The sequence below is a fragment of the Narcine bancroftii genome, chromosome 13, assembly GCF_036971445.1.
Source record: "Narcine bancroftii isolate sNarBan1 chromosome 13, sNarBan1.hap1, whole genome shotgun sequence".
Classification (NCBI taxonomy): Eukaryota; Metazoa; Chordata; class Chondrichthyes; order Torpediniformes; family Narcinidae; genus Narcine; species Narcine bancroftii.
This window is the reverse complement of record NC_091481.1, coordinates 77081173-77099582: the sequence shown is the minus strand read 5'-3', so window position 1 is coordinate 77099582 and position 18410 is coordinate 77081173. Positions and strand designations below refer to the sequence as shown.

Genomic DNA, 18410 nt, shown 5'->3' with positions numbered 1-18410 from the left:
CATTCAGCATTGCTATTGGCTAGAGCAGCGGTTCTCAATCATTTTCTTTCCGCTCACATCCCATTTTAAGGATTCCCTATGCCATTGGTGCTCTGTGATTAGTAAGGGATTCCTTAAAGTGGGGTGTGGGTGGAAAGAAAATATTTGAAAATTACTGTTTTAATCGTCCCTCATTCATGTGCACGGTTTCAGAACTCCAAAGGAAATGGGCCAATGACAATTTTTCTCAAGCAAAACATTACAGTAGCAATTGGGTCTAGAGCAGCGATTCTCAACCCACTCGCATCCCACCTTAAGCAACCCCTTACTAATCACAGAGCACCGATGGCAGAGGGATTGCTTAAAGTGGGATGCGAGTGGGAAGAAAAAGGTTGAGAACCACTGGGCGAGACACACAAATCAGCCCTCTATTTAGCGCCAGGACAGAGCAGTTGCGTTCTCTCTACCTCATGGTGATAGTCCCGGACACCGCTCCATGCCACGGTCGCTACCGTGGGCATTGCTGGAAGGGCCGCGGGTAAGGTGTGCACTGCACTAAAGTTGAGCCGTAGTTACGCTAGGGTTTAAATTGCTATAGGTCAATACGTAGTACTTGCACCTCCCGACAATCAGGGGTCCAGGGGTGTGTGTATACCCCTGCAGGTGCTGTTTGTACCAGGGCCACCTCCCAACGATCAGGGGGTCTGGGAAGGGTGGGTATTACTCCTGTAATAGTGTGCGAATGTCGGGATTGCCTGTGTGAATTATAAATCATCTACTGTGTACCATTTTCCCATGCTCCTTTATAAATTGTGTGCGCGTTTTATTCCCGTATCATTTTCCACACTCTTCTATAAACTGTTGTGTGCTATTAAAAGCTACGTGTGATTGCAAACCCTTGTGTCCAGATTCGTCTCTCTGTGAACCCACCAAATCTGATACTCTTCTCAACACAACAGGGGAGGAAGGGTGTTGGCTCACCTGGGCTCTTTACCTTGAACTCAACACAACAGGGGAGGAAGGGTGTTGGCTCACCTGGGCTTTTCACCTCGAACTCGGCAGTCTTCCTCTGAAGCGTGGAGGGAAGCTCGTTGAGTCGGAGTGAGAGCTGGCGCTTGAAGGGCGAGTTCTTCTGGCTGAGCGCCGGGAAACCACGGAAGGAACCCTGCCTCACCAGCTGTTCCAGCGGCGCGTGCCTGCGCGGGATGGCATGTTGGGCGCTTGACTCACCCTTGTCCACCGGCGAGGCTGCCCCCGGCGGCGGGGGGGAGCCACCGGGTGCCGGGGGCACCGATCCTGCACTGGGGCTTCCCACAGCCACCGCTTCACCTGCGGGCAGACACATTGTCAGCCAACTGCCCGACCCCACTCTGGGCCCAGCACCCCAGTGACCCAGGGCTAGGGATAGAATGTTCCAGAACAACCCTCTTTGCTTGGTCACAGCAGATAGTGCCAGTGCCTCGCCACTCCAGGGACCCCAGGTTCGATCCCGACCTCCGCCGTTGTCTGCGCGGAGTTTGCACATGACAGCATGGGTCACACTCCCTCCACACCACCGCCATGGGCTCCAGTTTCTCCCTGTCTCCCAAACACAGTGGATAATTCTCCACTGTAAACTGCCCCCAGTGTGAGGGTGAGGGTGGGGGGAGGTTGAATTTGCAGAGGAGGGGCACTCTGTCAGGGTGCGTCACTGCGTGGGATGGGAACTGCTCGGGACCACCAGAAACTGCTCCAGGGTTGTGAATGTGCTTCAGACCTTCACACTCCCCCTCCCCTTCCTCGGAAAAGCAGCCAGCGCATTAAAAGACATCCTGCCCCAGCCGCCACCTCCCCCCCACCCCCCCGCCAGTCAGGAATGAGTTTCAGTAGAGCGAGACTGCGCAGCCCCTGATTCGCGGGCAGTTCCTGTTATCAGATCCTGAATGAACCCCCAAAGAGCTAAACGACGGTTGCGCCCATACCAATGGATCTCTGTTACTCTCCTTATAGTACTAAAGGCGGGGACGGAGTCGATGTAGAAAGGTCATTTCCCATGGAGGGAGAGACTCTTGGACAAGAGTGCACAACGTCAGGATTGAAGGGCGTCCGCTTAGAACAAAGTGAAGACACAACGCTGGAGAAATTCAGCAGGTCAAATGGTGCACTTTGTATAGCAGATATTTAGATCTACAACCCAATTACAACTCCCAGTATTTTTTGAAGGATGGGAGGAAACCCACGCAGACATAGGGAGAAGGTACAGTGTCAGATTCGATTCCCAGTCCAGATCACTGGCAGGGTAATGGTGTTAGGATAACGGCAATGCTAACTGAGCCGATAACCAGGCAGATAAAAATGCATATCCAACCTTTTGGGCTTGAGCCTTTCATCAAGGTTATACCTGCTGAGTTTCTCCAGCACTGTACTTTTACTTCAATCATGGTGTCTACAGAATTTTGTGTTTTACTTCGCTTCAAACAGAGATGCAGAGAGATTTTTATCAGCCAGAGGGTGGTAAATCTGTGGCATTTGTTGCCACTGGTGGTTGTGGAGGCCAGGTCATTGGGCAGAGATTGATTGGTTCTTGATTAGCCAGGTCATCAAAGGTTAATGGGGAGGGCAGGGCAGACTCAATGGGCTGAATGGCCTATTTCTGCCCCACCGAGGTGTCCAACTGGTCTGCAGCCTTGATCACTTCATCTTGGTACACGAGACCTTGAGCTGGAAGGTGGTCGCTGGTTGACACAGAGGGTGGTCAGCTGTCCTGACTTGGCCCCTCACCTCGCTTCTTCTCCTGCAGTTGTTTCATGGTCTCTTCCCTCTCGGCCTGGTGGGAGGCCGTCGTCACCCTGAAGGAGCCCTCCCTGGTGAAGCTGGTCCTGCTGGCATCGAACGAGGCTGTCACGCCACACTCCTTCTCGCGCTTCTGCTTCCTCTCCAGGCAGGCGGCGAAGGCGCAGCCCACGGCGTGGCTCAGGCGTTCCCCCTGTAACCGGGCACATGACACTGTCAGGAGGTGGGAGCAGTCAGGCCTGCCACGGGCTAGGAGGCATCCCCAACACCCAGGGAGGGAAGCACTGCCAAACGATGCCATATTGCCCACCATTGGTTGCCCAAAATGTCCATCCTTCCATGTACTCCCACAATTGATCCATTCCTCTCTAGCTCTCCACGAATGGTTGCTCAGCAAGTTTAAGTGATGCATTTTGGAAGGACAAACCAGGAAGGTTTATTGGATGCTGGGCTTCATTAGTCAGGGAATTGAGCTCAAGAGTCAAAAGGTCATGTTGCAACTCTACACATCTCTGGTGAGACCACATTTGGAGCATTGTATTCATTTCTGGAGATTTGAATGTAAATTGATGGCTGGAAATTCTAAAGGATCTGGTCACCTCATTATAAGGATGTAGAAGCTGTGGAGAGGACGCAGATGAGATTTACCAGGATGTGGCCTGGATTGGAGAATGTGTCTTATGAGGCAAGGTTAGCACAGCTGGGACATTTCTCTTTGAAGCATAGAAGGATGTGAGGAGACTTGATAGAAGTCTACAAGATTCTGAGAGGATAGATCAGGTGGACAGCCAGCACCCGTTTCCCCAGGGCAGGATCAGCAAACACCAGAGGATGTGTGTACAAAGTGAAGGGAGGGAAGTTTAATGGAGACATCAAGAGAGTTGTGGGTGCCTGGAATTCCTTGCCAGGTGTGGTGGTGGAAGCTGGAACATTGGGGGCATTTAAGAGGCTCATGGATGATAGAAAAATAGAGGGTAGGGAAGGTTTACTATTATTTTAAGGAATATATGGGTCAGCACAACATTATGGGCTGAAGGGCCTGTACTGTGCTGTAGTGTTCTATGTCCATCTTTCCATGTACTCCCACCATTACTCTAGCCCTCTCTAGCTCTCCCATGATTGGTTGCCCAACATGTCCATCCTTCCATGTACTCCCACAATTGGACCATCCCTCTCTAGCTCTCCCCTGATTGGTTGCCCAACATATCCATCCTTCCCATGTACTCCCACAATTGGACCATCCCTCTCTAGCTCTCCCCTGATTGGTTGCCCAACATGTCCATCCTTCCCATGTACTCCCACAATTGGACCATCCCTCTCTAGCTCTCCCATGATTGGTTGCCCAACATATCCATCCTTCTCATGTACTCCCACAATTGGACCATCCCTCTCTAGCTCTCCCATGATTGGTTGCCCATCACATCCAACCTTGCAGCACCAACTCTGTGCCACCATGATTAGTTGCCCGCCACTCCTGTATTCTCATGATTGGTCACCCAACACGTCCATCCATTCAGGGCCATGTCCTTCTGCATATAAAATTAGTCCCCTGACTTATCCAGCCACCATTGGTTGTCTGAAATGTCCTTACTTGCAACACCCCTTCTTTGTTCTCCTGTGATAGGTCCTAGGTCAGGTGAGATTCTCTAGCCCGCCTCCCATTTCCCTCGGTGCTGACCTCAGCCTCTGTCTGTGTGCACATTCCTCGCAAGACTGTGTGGGCTTCCCCCTACATTCCAAATTCATGGCATTAGGTTTAGACATAGACATCAGGGTAACAGGCCCTTTTGGCCCATGAGTCCATACCACCCAATTAACTGACGACCCTGGTATGCTTTGAAGGGTGGGAGGAAACTGAACCCCCGTGGAAAACTGATGCAGACACAGGAAGAACGTACAAACTCCTTACAGACAGTGTCGGACTTGAACCCAGGTCTCTGGCGCTGTGACAGCCTTACGCTAACTGCTACGCTGACTGTGCTGCCCTCTACAATAACGGTGCTGCTTCACTACACTAACCATGCCCCCCGCCCCCCGTCTACACTAACTGTGTTGCCCCTCTATGCTCACTGTGCTGCCCTGGATAATTGATTGCTGGAAATTGTTACTTGTGGGTAGCTGAGGGCTAGTACTGATTGGAATGTCAGGAAAAAAAGGTTGTAGGGATAATTAATGGGCGAAAGGATTGCTTTCAGAGCTAACATATGCTCAATGGGCCCAATAACCTCCTCCTAGCACATGTAGCAGCCACAAGTAACAAGGAAGTGTGGATAGTCAGAAGCTTTTTCCCAGGGCTGAAGTGTTGCCACAAGAGGACACGGTTTAAGGTGCTGGGGACTAGGTACAGAGGAGATGTCAGGGGTAAGTTTTTTACGTAGAGGGCGGTGGGTGCATGGAAGGGCCTTCCAGCAACAGTAGTGGAGGTGGGTACGATACATGGAGACTTTTGGATAGATACATGGAGCTTATAAACATAGAGGGTTATGGGAAAGCCCAGTGATTTCTAAGGTAGGGATGCGTTCAGAACAACTTTGTGGGCTGAAGGGCCTGTATCGTGCTCTATGGTTGATTCTTGGGTCTACGTTTATCTCTTCACTCCAAAACTAGAACTTTACAAGATGGTTATCAAACTTAAATAGTTTATATAACAAGAGAGTGGAAAATGTTAGGGTTGGATAAGAGGAGGAGAGGAGGCAAGGGAGGAACACCCCTCCCCCCCCGCATCACTTCCTTCTACCTCTCCACCCATAGGAGAGAAGGGCATCAGGTGAAGGAGAAATTCCAGAGCTCAGGAGCAAAAGACACTGCCACCCAAGGTGGAGAGATCAGATCCAGGGTGGGATCACGAAGCTTGAATTGGGGAGCTGAGGTCTTGGGAGGGTCTGACAGAGGGACACGAAGGGCAGGGCGGGAATGTCAAATCCAGCGGCGTCTCACCGAGTCTTTCAGAGCCATGAAACAGTGGCAGATCCACCGTCTGGTCGTGCCGTCGCGGCAGATGTAGGAGAATGCCTTGTCGTAGTTGCGGTCGGGGGCGCAGAAGGAAACTTTCTCGATGGTCTGATCCACGATGAGGTCCTGAGGGGAGAAGGAAGGAAGAATTAGGGAAGGAAGAATTAGTGAAGGAAGAAGAGGGGAGGAGTCATAACATACATAACAATTACAGCACGGAAACAGGCCATTAGGCCTTCTAGTCCACACCGAACCAAACACCCCTTTCTAGTCCCCACCTCCCCTGCACAATGCCCATAACCCTCCATCTTCTTCTCATCATATACCTGTCCAACCTTTCTTAAATAATACAATTGACTCCGCCGCCACTATTTCTCCCGGAAGATCATTCCACACGGCTACCACTCTCTGAATAAAGAAGTTCCCCCTCATGTTACCTCTAAACCTCTGCCCCTTAATTCTTAACTCATGTCCTCTTGTTTTAATCTTTCCTCCTCTTAATGGAAATAGTCTATCCACATCCACTCTGTCTATCCCTTTCATAATCTTAAATACTTCTATCAAATCCCCTCTCAACCTTCTACGCTCCAAAGAATAAAGACCTAATCTGTCCAATCTCTCCCTATACTCTAGATGCTTAAACCCAGGTAACATTCTGGTAAACCTTCTCTGCACTCTCTCCACTCTGTTTATATGTGGTCGATCTCTCAGTCACTCATGTGGAAACGGGTCCTTCAAACCAACCAAAATGTCCCACCCACCCTGGTCTCACCTGCCTGCGTTTAACCTCTAAACCTGTCCCATCTATATAGCCATCCAATTTTTTCTTAAATATTGTAATAGTATCTGTCTCAACCACCTCCTTCAGTTCCATACACTCACCATCCTCAGGTAAACCCTCAGGTTCCTGTGAAATTTCTCCCCTAACCCTCCCTCCTCTGGTTACCGATTCCCATCTCTAGGCAAATGACTCTCTGTGTCCACCCAATCTATTCCTCGTGATTTTGTACACCTCTAAAAGAGCAGCCCTCATCCTCCTGCACTCCGAGGAATAAAGCCTCAGCCTGGTCAACCTCTTCCTGTGGCTCAGGCCCCTCGACGAAAGGCTCAGGTCTGACACGTTGGCTTCCTTTTACTTCCTAAAGATGCTGAGTGACCTACTGAGTTCTGAGAGAGGCGCGAGAGAGAGAGAATGAGAGAGAGCAAGAGAAAGGGGGAAAGAGAGTGAGAGAGAGAGCATGAGAGAATGAGAGAGAGAGCAAGAGTGTGAAGGAAAGAGAGAGAGAAGACAGCCCCTTGAGCCAGGCAGGTCACTCCAACCTCCAACCAACCATTAACATAGTTCCCATTTGAAATCCACCCTTCCCCCCCCACCCCCCCCCCCCCCCCCCCCGCCCACCCCATGGGTTTAAATGGTCAAAATCAGCTTCTACAATGCTGTAAATAAAATTTAAAAATTCCTTTTGGTCGAATAGCCTGGGACTATAGACAATGAAGTTTGGAAGGACATAAAAATCCAAACGTAAAAATCGTGAAAGATACAGCTTCACCTCGGAACCGGGATGTGAGGGCTTCCTGATCGTGTCAGAGATTTGGATCTGGAGCTCAGGCTACCAATGGTTTGATGTCTGAGTGGCTGCGGGTCCCCTGGAGGCGAATCCATGGACACTCTCGACTCTGGGGTGGGGGGTGGGGGGTGGGGGGGTGGAGACTCACTTTTGCTTCAACCACAAGTAACAAGAAATTGTGGACAGTCAGAGGCTTTGTCCCAGGGCTGAAGTGGTTGCCACAAGAGGACACAGGTTTAAGGTGCCGTGGACTAGATACAGAGGAGATGTCAGGGGTAAGTTTTTTTTACGCAGGGAGTGGTGGGTGCGTGGAACGGGCTGGCGGCAACGGTGGTGGAGGTGGGTACCAAAGGGTCTTTTAAGAGACTTTTGGATAGTCTCTGAATCCCGCCTTTAAGCCAGGATTGGAGGTCGTCACAGCGCCGAATTGACGTCTGTGGTAAAAAGGGCGAGTCGGCAGGCCAGGACCAGGATGTTTATCTTAAACATCACATTTGCCGCCACAAGTCCCGCCTCTTTTACTCCTGGAATTCTAGCTTGCTGTGTAAAATGACACACTGGGCAGCATAATGCCGGTGTTGTTTGGTTCAAGCAAAGCCGGCTTTAATGACGGGTCTTCTTGACGGCAGCATTGCAGGATCTCTGTGTAAAAAGGGCTTTACACTCATTCCAGACGACCCACTCATGTTCCTTACCCCTGGAGTTCTGGACCTGAATCCTGGCCTCAGCCACACACCCAGACCCTGGCACATTTCAGACCTTCCAAACAATTAGAAGCCTGATTATCTGGGTGCAGTGGTACATATCAGCCCTGGAGACCGGGGAGTACCCCCTCTCCCATCTGTAGCCTGCAAAATAGCAACCGCGGGGGCGAGGACCCTTTGACATTTCATAGGAAATGTGCTTAGCCGTGGACTGAAGGAGGGATCGAACTCACAACAACCAGTGAGCGTGACCGCCCTATCGTGAGATGGTCAGAGACACTCCGGGCACGCATAGCAATAGTGCCGGCAGCCGAGTGCCCTCTGTTCCTGCAGGTGTGTTCAGCCTCGTACGTTGGTCCCATCACCAGTGGCTCGTGGGTCAGCGGGAATGACCCTGCTTTCTCCTGTCATAGCAATCGTACCTTGGTCTTGTCCATCCACAACTCTCAGCCCATCCGCTGAAACCCACAAGATAGCTTTCACTGACTTCTTCCAGCCTGCAAAACAGAAAACACAGGAGGTTTACTCCACTGTGTCAAGCCACATTGATAAGGGTGGACACCAACGCCCGTGATACAGTGCAAAAGCAACAACCTGAGATGATCATGGACTTCAGGGGGACCAGGACCAACCACCCTCCACTACACATCAACAACTCTGTAGTGGATAGACACCAAGTTCCTTGAGTTCGCTTAACTAGTGACTTATGGTGGACACTCAACATCTCACTTGTCAGGAAGGCGCAACCGTGACCATTTCCTTAGAAGGCTGAGGCGGGCAAATTATGTCAACATTGAGAGCGCCCTGGCCGGCTGCGTTGCAGTGCGTTAGTTACTGCAGAGAAATGGATCAGAGGTCAATCCACAGGACCATAAGAGTGGCTGAGAGGACCACTGGAGTCTCCCTCCACCCTTTTGACGCGATGTACCAGGATCGTCATCTTAAGAGGGTGCGCAAAATCATTGAGGACCCCCCCCACCCCCCACAGCACCTTTCAGCAGCTCCGTTGGGGAAGAGACACAGGAGGATCAGAGCCCGCACCACCAGGCTGAGGATCAGCTTCTTCCCACGGGCAGTGAGAATGCTGAACGACCCAAGGAACTGCTCGATATACTTGTCCGTCGGCATGTGTGTTATGTCTGGTCGTGTCTCTGCGTGTTTCGCACCGAGGACCTGAGGAAGCTGTTTCATCAGGTTGTACTTGTTCAATCAGATGACAATAGACTTGACTTAATCATGTCACTGACAATGTCCACGTACCAGCTCTTTCCTTCTCCCTCCGTTACTATCTCGCTCATGTCTATCCAGCTCTCTTGTGAAGATATCTCTGGAGTGGAGATAGGAGGAGGGGAAATGGGGAGGGGTGACGGGTAGGGGGAAGATAGGAAGGAGGGGTGACTGGAAGGGGTGGAGATGGGGAGGGGGAGAGACAGGGGAGATGAGTGGGAGGAGATGGGGAGACAGGGAGCAGGGAGATGGGGAGGGGGATAATGGGGAGGAGACAGATGGGGTGGGGGAAGATAGAGAGAGGAGAAAACAGGGATGGGGCGGTCGGGGAGGGGGAGACAGGTGGGGAAATGGGGAGGGGGAGATGGGGAGGGGTAAGATGAGGAGGAGGGGAGAAGAGATGGGGAGGAGGGAAGATGGGGAAGGGGAAACTGGGAGGGGCGTGGGAGAGATGGAAAGGAGGGAGATAGGTGGAGGAGAGGCAGGGAGGAGGAGAGGAGAGAGGGGGAGATGGGGAGGAGGGAAGACGGAGGGAGGGAGGGAAGAGTGTGGGGGAGATGGAGAGAAATGGAGAGGAGTGGGGGAGATGACAGCGTGGAGGGGAGATGGAGACGAGGGATACCCAGAAGGGGAGAGATGGGGAAGGAGGTAGACAGGGAGGAGGAGGAGAGTTGGGGAATAAGGGAGAAGGGAAGGAGGAGACACAGGGAGGAAGGAGACGGAGAGGGGGAGGGGAGGCGGGGAGGAAGGAAGGGGGAGAGGACGAGGAGGGGAGGGTGAGGGAGGGGGCTTGCAAAGACGGGTACTGAAAAGACAAGACGGGGAAGGCGAAGAAAAGAGAGCTGCTCCCAGTGGGAATCTACTCCAACAGGTAGCAATGTTCACCCAGCAGAGACTGACAGCACCCAGAGCCACACATCGACCCGACCCCACCACTGTGGCCTGAAACGTCAATCTCCCCCCACCCCCCCAATCCCATGCCCTGACAGTGCTCAAGCCACCATCTCCCCCAGATTCCTGTGTGTCTCCAGTGAATCTGTCGTACAATTTCCACACATACGTCCAAATTCTGTTACGTCTCTTCCAGATCCATGGCCTCCACATCTCTGTCCCGATAATGGGCATCTCCCCTTGCTCATCACCCCTCCTCCCCATCACCTCCTTCCTCCAACATCCCCCCCATCACCCCTGTCACCCATCATCGCCCCTCTCCCATCATTGCCCCTTCCGCTATCACCCCTTCCAATCACCCCACTCCCCATTTTCCCCCTCCCCAACATTGCCCCCTCCCCATCATCACCCGCATTTCAATCACCCCCTCCACAGAACCACCTCCCCAAAACCCCACTCCCCATTTGCCCCCTCCCCAAAACCCCACTCCCCATTTGCCCCCTCCCCATCATCATCTGTCACCCTATTACCCCACTTCCTATTACCCCCTCCCCACCACCACTCCCTACTCACATCATCACCCCTCTCCTGATCACCTCCCCCTCCCCATCCCCTCCCACTCACCACCCCCCCCATCCCTTCCCCTTCCCCAACACACCCACCTCACCCTCCCCACAGAATGGGACCACACTTGCAGTGCGACAGGAACTTTGGACACTCGCATGGTTTCCCACGAGGGACCTCGGGATCCAGGGGTCACAGAGACTCACCGTTTTGAGTTTCTTCACCGCTTCTTCACACACGTGCATCCCTCGAGATTCTTCCACCTCCATGTGACCCAAGTACTGCTCAGAGAACAGAGAGCGAGTTATTTCCCCACTCCTCTGTCCCTCCCCACCCCTTGGTTCCACCTCCCCCACTCTTCACCACCATACACTCAGCTCGGCGAGAGTGGGGCTGCCCGCTGGAATGCAGGGCAGCACAGTTAGCGCAACACCTTTCACTGTGCCAGCAATCTGGACCGGGGCTCAAATCCAGCACTGTGTGTCAGGAGTTTGTATGTTCTCCCCGTGTCTGCGCAGGTTTTCTGGTTTCCTGGTTTCCTCTGCCGTTCAAAACATACGGGAGTGTAGGTTAATTGGATGTCAATTGGGCGGGCCGGACTCGTCGGCTGAAATGGCCTTGTATCTAAATTAAATTAAATCCCGCTGCGAACCGCTTCAGTCCTCTCGTGATCAAGGCAGGGACTAGGCGGAGTGACCCCATCCCCCTCCAACTTTCTGCAATCTCGGACTCACTTCCACTCCCCCACCATCCCCTCTGGCCGCCAAACTCTTTCAGGTGTTTATTCATCACAATCTAACTCATGCCGTGAGAAGGGTTCTGTGAGCAGATCGACAGGATATCACTAACGTACACCGATCCATGCAAACCGCACTATTCACAGGGCGTAGGATCGCAATGAAAAGGAAGGCCAATTAGCACCAAGCAAGAACAGTGCAAGAGCTCTGTTGTGGGGTTCATTCAGGAGCCTGATGCCTGCAGGGAAGGGATTTCAAGAGTGTCGAGGAATCAGTACTTTCTTAACCGTCACATCAACGTGCTTGTTCCAGATCGGCTCAATGTAGATGTCCACTTCCAAGAACTTGAAGCTACCTACGCTTTCCATTTCAGCGCCTGAATCTCTGCACAGTGCCGGAACGTGAGAACCAACCAACCAGGACTGGGATGGAACAGCCGGAGGTGGAGTGCAGGGAATTGAGTAGAACAGGATCGAGGAGCTGAATAGCCTCAGATTTAAATTTAATTTTAGATGTACAGCACATAACAAGTCCTCCTGGCCCACAAGTCTGTGCCGACCAATTACACCCCATTAACCTACACCCCGGTACATTTTGAACAGTGGGAGGAAACCGGAGCCCACGGGAAAACCACACAGACATGGGGGGAATGTACAAACACCTCATAGACAGCGCCAGATTTGAACCCCAGTCACTGGCGCTGTAACAGCGCGGTACTAACCCCTAACCATACCACTCATTTTGAAGTTATGCCTCCTCCTTTACTTTGCCGACACCAGGAGGGGAGGGGAGGGGGGAGGATAGGAAGTGGGTGGGAGAGGGGGTGAGTGGGGAGAGAGAGGGGAAGGGTGGGGGAGGGGGAGGGGAAGGGAGGTGTAGGGAGGGGAGTGGAAAGGGGGAAGGTGGGGAGAGGAAGGGGTGGGGGTGGGGAGTGAAGTGAGGGAGACCACACCAGCCTGGTCTACTCACCCTGACGGGGAAGCTGCACCTGCCCTTGCGAACAGACTCCTCATCCGACTGCCACTGGTGCGGGCGGCTCGCCTCAGGCACGTACGGCTGCTTCTTTCGTCGCAGACTCTGCCGCAGCTTGTTCATGGCGGGAGCCCTCTCCCTGCACAGACACACACAATTAGACGGGTCTCTCCCCAGGCGCAGCCGGCACAAAGGAAACCCGTTTGAAGTTGCGCATCTAGAACTGAAACGATCTCTTTCCACGTGCGCTGGCTGGCTGCACACTTCCAGCCCTCCGATGTGTGCGGCAATCCCTGCTGTTCAACCCGCCACCTCTGAGGTGCTCTGGGCCAACTTCTTTTTTGGCAATGCCACCCTTTGGATATTTATGGGGCCCCTTCCCTGTGAAGCAGTCATTTACTTAGCTTCTTCCGTACTTCAGAATCAGAATTTATTGTCACGAACAAGATACAGCAGCTTCACAGTGCAAACGTTCATATAAACCACCTTACAAAAATAAATAAATAATAGGGCAGAAAAACTCAAATTAAGGCAGTGTCTGTGGTTCTTTGTTCATTCAGGAATCTGATGGCGGAGGGGAAGAAGCTGTCCTTGTACTCTTCAGGCTCCTGGACCTCCTTCCTGATGGTAGCAGAGTGAAGAGGGCCGTGGCCTGAGTTATGGGGGTCTTTGAGGATAGAGGCTGCTTTCTTAAGACACCACCTCATGTAGATGTCCTTGATGGAGTGAGGTCTGGAGCCTAAGTTAACAACCCTCTGGAGTTTATTCTAACCCTGAGAGTTGGCATTTCCGTACCTTACAGTGAAGCAATCAGCCAGCATGCCCTCCACGGTGCTCCTGTAGACGTTTTCAAGATGTACCGAATCTCCTCACGATGAGGCGCAAATCAGTTAAGCGAAACTTTTTCACGGCACAGCCAGTTTGGTAACAACAGAGCTCAGAGCCGGCCAGGAGGACAGACGCTGAATGGCTGGAATCTTGAGCCATCAGTGAATGACTGGAGGGAGGTTGGTGGGTCAGGCAGCGCAAGGGGAGAAATTAGAACGCTGATTGTCCTTGTTTCGGGTAACTCCTCCCCTCCTTTATCCTGGTGTCATCAAAGGAGAGCACCCCCCTCCCCCAACTACCGGGCAGGAGTGGGGATTGCAGTCAGGACCGGCAGCGATGGGGAGGTGTTGGGGATTGGCGACGGTGGCATTTAACTGCTGATGCAAGTACTCTGTTGACATTACTGGGCTGTTTAAAGCCATTTGCTGGTTAACTGAACAACGCCCGGACACAAGCTTCTCGGATAATTAGAAAGATACTACATAGCCGCTGGCGAGCCTTCTTCCTGATTGCGTCGGCGTGGAGGCTCCAGGACAGATCCTCAGCGATGTTGACACCCAGGAATTTGAAGTTCTTGACCCTTTCCACTACTGAGTCCTCAATGAGGTCTGTGTCGTAGTTCCCCTGACTGCCTCCTGAAGTCCTCAATCATCTCTTTGGTTTTGCTATCGTCAAGCGCAAGGTTGTTGTCATTACACCACTCAACTTACTGATCTATCTCCCTCCTCTACTCTTCCTCATGCGCTCTGTGATTCTGCTGACAACCACGATGTCGTCGGTAAATTTATAGCATTGGAAATGTTCTTAGTCCATGCCCCACCTTATATGTGCTGTGGCCCCTACGAATGCCCTTGTCCATTGCCAATGGCAAGGGGGGGACAGGAGGTCAGTCAGAGCTGGCCCCATTCTGCTCCTACATCTTATGCTCAAAGACACCCATCACTCTTTCCACAGAGAACAAGTGGTATGAAGAAATAAAGGCAATCACTATTCATCCACACCACAGAAACAATGGTGGAGTTGATAGCCCCTTCGCCAACTGGGTTTTCACGTGGTAGCCCTGAGAGCCAGCAGGGGTCACTAGTGAGCCACCCTTGCCCCACAAAAGTACAGCCCCTCCATAACTCCGTTGCAAAGGACGCGGAAGCTTTAAAGAGGGCGGATGTGGCTTGGATTGGAGAAGGCCTTACAGAGCAAGGACGGGGAGCTTGGGCACTTCGAGAGAGAGAGAGCGCGATGGAGCATGAAAGATGGCTTAGCAGAGGTCGAGGACGATTTAGAGGCATGGATAGGGTAGGCAGCCAGCACCTTGCTCCTGACATGACGAGGGGCCAGTACCAGAGGACATCTCTTTCAGGTAAGTGGAGAAAGGTTCAGGGCAATGTCAGAGAAATTTACTGCACGGTGACAGGCCCTTCCCAGCCCACAAGTCCGTGCTGCCCAATTACACCCAATAGATTTACAACATGTTGAAGGGTGGGAAACCACCCCCCCCCCCACCCCCACCACCGCCCCTACATGGGGGAGAATGTACAAACTCCCTCACGGACAGTGCAGTATTCAAACCTGGGTTGCTAGCACTGTAATGCTAATGTGCTAACCGAAAGGCTTTTATTATGCATGGAGTGGTGGGTACCACGAATACATTGCCAGAGATGTAAAAAAAAATCGGAAGGTTGTGTGCTGTGAGGAGTTAGATTGATGGAGAGTGTGAGTTGGTACAATATTCATGGGCTGCACCGTTCTACGTTCTAAGCACAAACAACTTTCCCTCCAGCCCCAATTGTCACATGAACTGCATCCACTGTTGGCCAGAGGGAGAGTAATATCTGGAGCAGGATGAGGGGGTCAAACATTGCCTTCCCCCTCGCCGTGGTTACCAAGCCCCATGGGAGGCCCCTCATCCTAACCCCAGTGGGCCCAGCCCCAATTCTCACGAAATCTTCCACAGTGGGGCGAAGTGCAGGAAGCTCGCACCAGGCAGCGGTGTGAACCTCCCCTCTCCCACCAACCCTAATCTCCTGGACCAGTGGAAAGCGTACGGTCAAAACTTTGGTAGAAGAAATAGATGGGCAGACTATTATTTAGATAGGGAGAAAATTCAAAATTCGGAGGTGCAAAGGGACTTAGGAGGTAGCCAAAAGGTTACCCCCCCCGCCCCCAGGTTCAGTCAGTGGTGAAAAAAGCAATTCATTTCTAGACGATTAGTATACAAGAGCAGGGATATAATGTTGAGTCTCTATAAAGCACTTGAGAGGACTCACTAGGAGACTGTGTACAATTTTGGGCATCTTATTTGAGAAAGGATGTGCTGACACTGGAGATGGTTCAGAGAAGATTTACTAGAATGATACCAGGAATGAAAGGGTTAATATACGAAGAATGATTGTCGGCTCTTGGTCTGTACTCATTGGAGGATGAAAGGATGAGGGGGGGGCCTCGTAGAGGCATTTCGAATGCTGAAATACTTGGACAGAGAAGATGGCGGCAGGGTTGTTCACCATGGTGGGGGAGTCCAGGGGTGGTGGCGGTTTCGGTACTAGCGCTCTATGCGCCCTTTCGATTTCTATTTCTTCATGTGAATCTGTCGTTCCCAGCACCTTCGGGATCCATCCTTTTATAAATTCCTTCATATCTGACCCTTCTTTGCCTTCTTTCAGGCCCACTGTTTTTATGTGGTTTCGCCTACTGTAGTTTTCCAATACGTCAATTTTTTTGTGACAATAAATCTTGTGTCTCTTTAATTTTTTTCGCTCTCTTCCAACTTCCCTCTTGAATCATTTATCTCCATTTCTGCAGCAACTTCTCGTTCCTCCACATTTTCTCCTCTTTTCCCTATTTCAGTCATGACCAACTCTAAACTTTGCATTCTGTCTTCAGCTCTTTTCATTTTTCTTTAGATTGAACTAAATTCTAAATGATAGCCATTCTTTTAATGACCTCATTTGTTCTTTGAGAAAGGCTTCATCTAAACTTTGTCCTTCTATTTTAGCTTCTTCTTTCCTTTGAAATTCTTGGTCTTCTTCCTCCACTTCTTCTGTGTCTGTGTCCTTCTTCTCTCCTCTTCTTCTCTTCTCTATATCTGTGTATCTTCATCCTTCTCTGGTGTGCTGCTTCTGTATCCTTGCTGGGCCTCCAGCTACTGTGTCTCCTGCTGTTGGGCCTCCCGCTGCAGGTCAACCCATTGTTGGGCCTCCCGCTGCAGGTCGACCCATTGTTGGGCCTCCCGCTGCAGGTCGACCCATTGTTGGGGCTCCCGCTGGAGGTCGACCCATTGTTGGGCACCCTGCTGCAGGTCAGCCCCCTGCCAGTCACCTCGTTGCCGCTCACCCTCTTCCAGCCCTCATTCTCTTTCTCACAACTCTTCTTTCTTTCTTTCTTGCTTACTTCCCCTAGCCGAACGCCCCGATACTGGGTGTCTCTCAGCTGGCCGCTCCTCAACAGAGTTCCCCTCCTGTCGCCGTTAACCTTTTCTTTTACTTGCGCACGGCGCTCGCGCACCTCTTCTTGGCTCTGAGAGCCATTTTTGAAGTCCGCCGGTCGGGAGGACACCGCTCCTCTGGGGACTCACCAACACCGGAGATCGGCCGCTCCTCTCCACGGTGACTCTCTGCTCCGATGTGCAGGTAAGGCCGCCTTCTTTCTTCTCCAGTGATTTTCCTTCTTCCCTTTTCACTGTTATTTTTACTTTTTCTCTTTTAGGTGCCATCTTCTGTCTCTTCTCTGTAAACTTTATCTTTCTCTTCCTGTATTTTGTTTTTTGAGCTCTGTTTGTTCACACTTTTTTCTCTGGAGAGGGCTGGTTCCACCCGACCAGCCACTACTCCATCACATGACTCCCCTCAAAAATAAGTATTCTTTATGGCAAATTTTCACAGAGCCCACAAACGTCATATGAAGTGGGTGGGACTGGAAGGAGTTTCCTTTCTGTAGCACCGCTCACATCCTTACAGCTTGGCGCAGCGATGGTGATTCTCAACTGGGGAGGAGGAGGGAGGACTGTGGTCACTGGCTGGCTACACAGCAAGATCCCACAAACTGCATCTGAGAGACTGTGTGTTCAGGGCCTGGACTAAGCTAAGAATTCAGTGAAACATGCTGAGATGGTTATAAAACCACACAGAAATGCTGGAGGAACTCAGCCTCTCTCACAGCGTTTTCAGGAGGTAAAGATGTATTACTGACATTTTGGGCCTGAGCCCATCCTCAAGGAATGAGTGAAAAAAGTCAGGTTGTAAATCAAAGTATTGAGTCCAGGAGTTGGGATGTTATGTTGAGGATGTATAAGACATTGGGCAGGCCAAATTTGGAGCATCATATGCAGTTCTGGTCACCAAACTACAGGAAGGAGATCAATTAGATCGAAAGGGCAGAGAAGGTTTACTAGGATGTTGCCGGGTCTTCAGGAGTTGAGTTACAGGGAAACATTAAACAGGTTAGGACTTTATTCCTTGGAGTGTAGAAGAATGAGGGGAGATTTGAATGAGGTTTATGAGGGGGATAGACAGAGTAGGCCCTTTCCACTTAGATGAGGAGAGATAAATACAAGAGGACATGGCTTTAGGGTGAAAGGGGAAAGGATTTGGGGGAACTTCTTCACTCAAAGAGTGGCTGAACGAGCTGGCCAACTGATGTGATAAAGACGGGCTCATTCTTAGGTTTTAAAAGTAAATTGGACAGATACATGGACGGGCGCAGGTTGGTGGAATGATGGTTCAGCACAGACAAGAAGGACTGAATGGCCTTGCTTTCTGTGCTGTCGAGTTCTATGGTCTGAATTAAAGGCTGGGGCAAGGAAGAATGGGAGGAGTACAGATGTAGGGAGAGAGAAGAGGAGGGGGTACATGGAACAAGCGGAGTGGTTGAGGTGGGTACAATTTTCACAGATATTTAGGCAGGTGTACGAAGAGTTGATGGATCGAGGTGAATGCAGGCAAATGGGACTAACTGGTCAACTTACACCTTGGAAAAGGGCTCAGGCCCAAAACGTCTGCAATACTGTCGACCTCCTATGGACGCTGCGAGACTGGCTGAGTGCCTCCAGCATCTCTGTGTATGAGCTAAGGATTTCCATACTTCTGGGTTCCAAGGAAATATTGTGGAGGGATGACACATAAAAGATTTTTTTTTAACTGGAAAGCAAACTAGAGGTAAAATTCTGTTTTAAAAGCATGCAACTCCTCCCTGTTAAATACACTTGGATGCAGAATAAGCGA

The 18410-nt window shown here is 51.3% G+C and overlaps 2 protein-coding genes across 2 annotated transcripts in view; one reads left to right on the top strand and one right to left on the bottom strand.

The window, feature by feature from the left end:
* numbl (NUMB like endocytic adaptor protein) overlaps positions 1 to 18410 on the bottom strand; it is a 111822-nt gene that overhangs the window by 9519 nt on the left and 83893 nt on the right. Inside the window, 7 exon segments of the mRNA XM_069909827.1 lie at positions 1015 to 1308; positions 2740 to 2944; positions 5689 to 5829; positions 8398 to 8409; positions 8411 to 8472; positions 10860 to 10938; positions 12364 to 12505. Coding sequence (XP_069765928.1) covers positions 1015 to 1308; positions 2740 to 2944; positions 5689 to 5829; positions 8398 to 8409; positions 8411 to 8472; positions 10860 to 10938; positions 12364 to 12489 — 919 coding nt within the window. The 5' untranslated portion in view covers positions 12490 to 12505.
* Positions 14206 to 18410, top strand: part of LOC138748074 (uncharacterized) — a 13521-nt gene continuing 9316 nt past the window's right edge. The window contains exons 1-4 of the mRNA XM_069907768.1: positions 14206 to 14487; positions 15010 to 15180; positions 16370 to 16470; positions 16727 to 16820. Coding sequence (XP_069763869.1) covers positions 14206 to 14487; positions 15010 to 15180; positions 16370 to 16470; positions 16727 to 16820 — 648 coding nt within the window. The remainder of the gene's footprint in view (positions 14488 to 15009; positions 15181 to 16369; positions 16471 to 16726; positions 16821 to 18410) is intronic.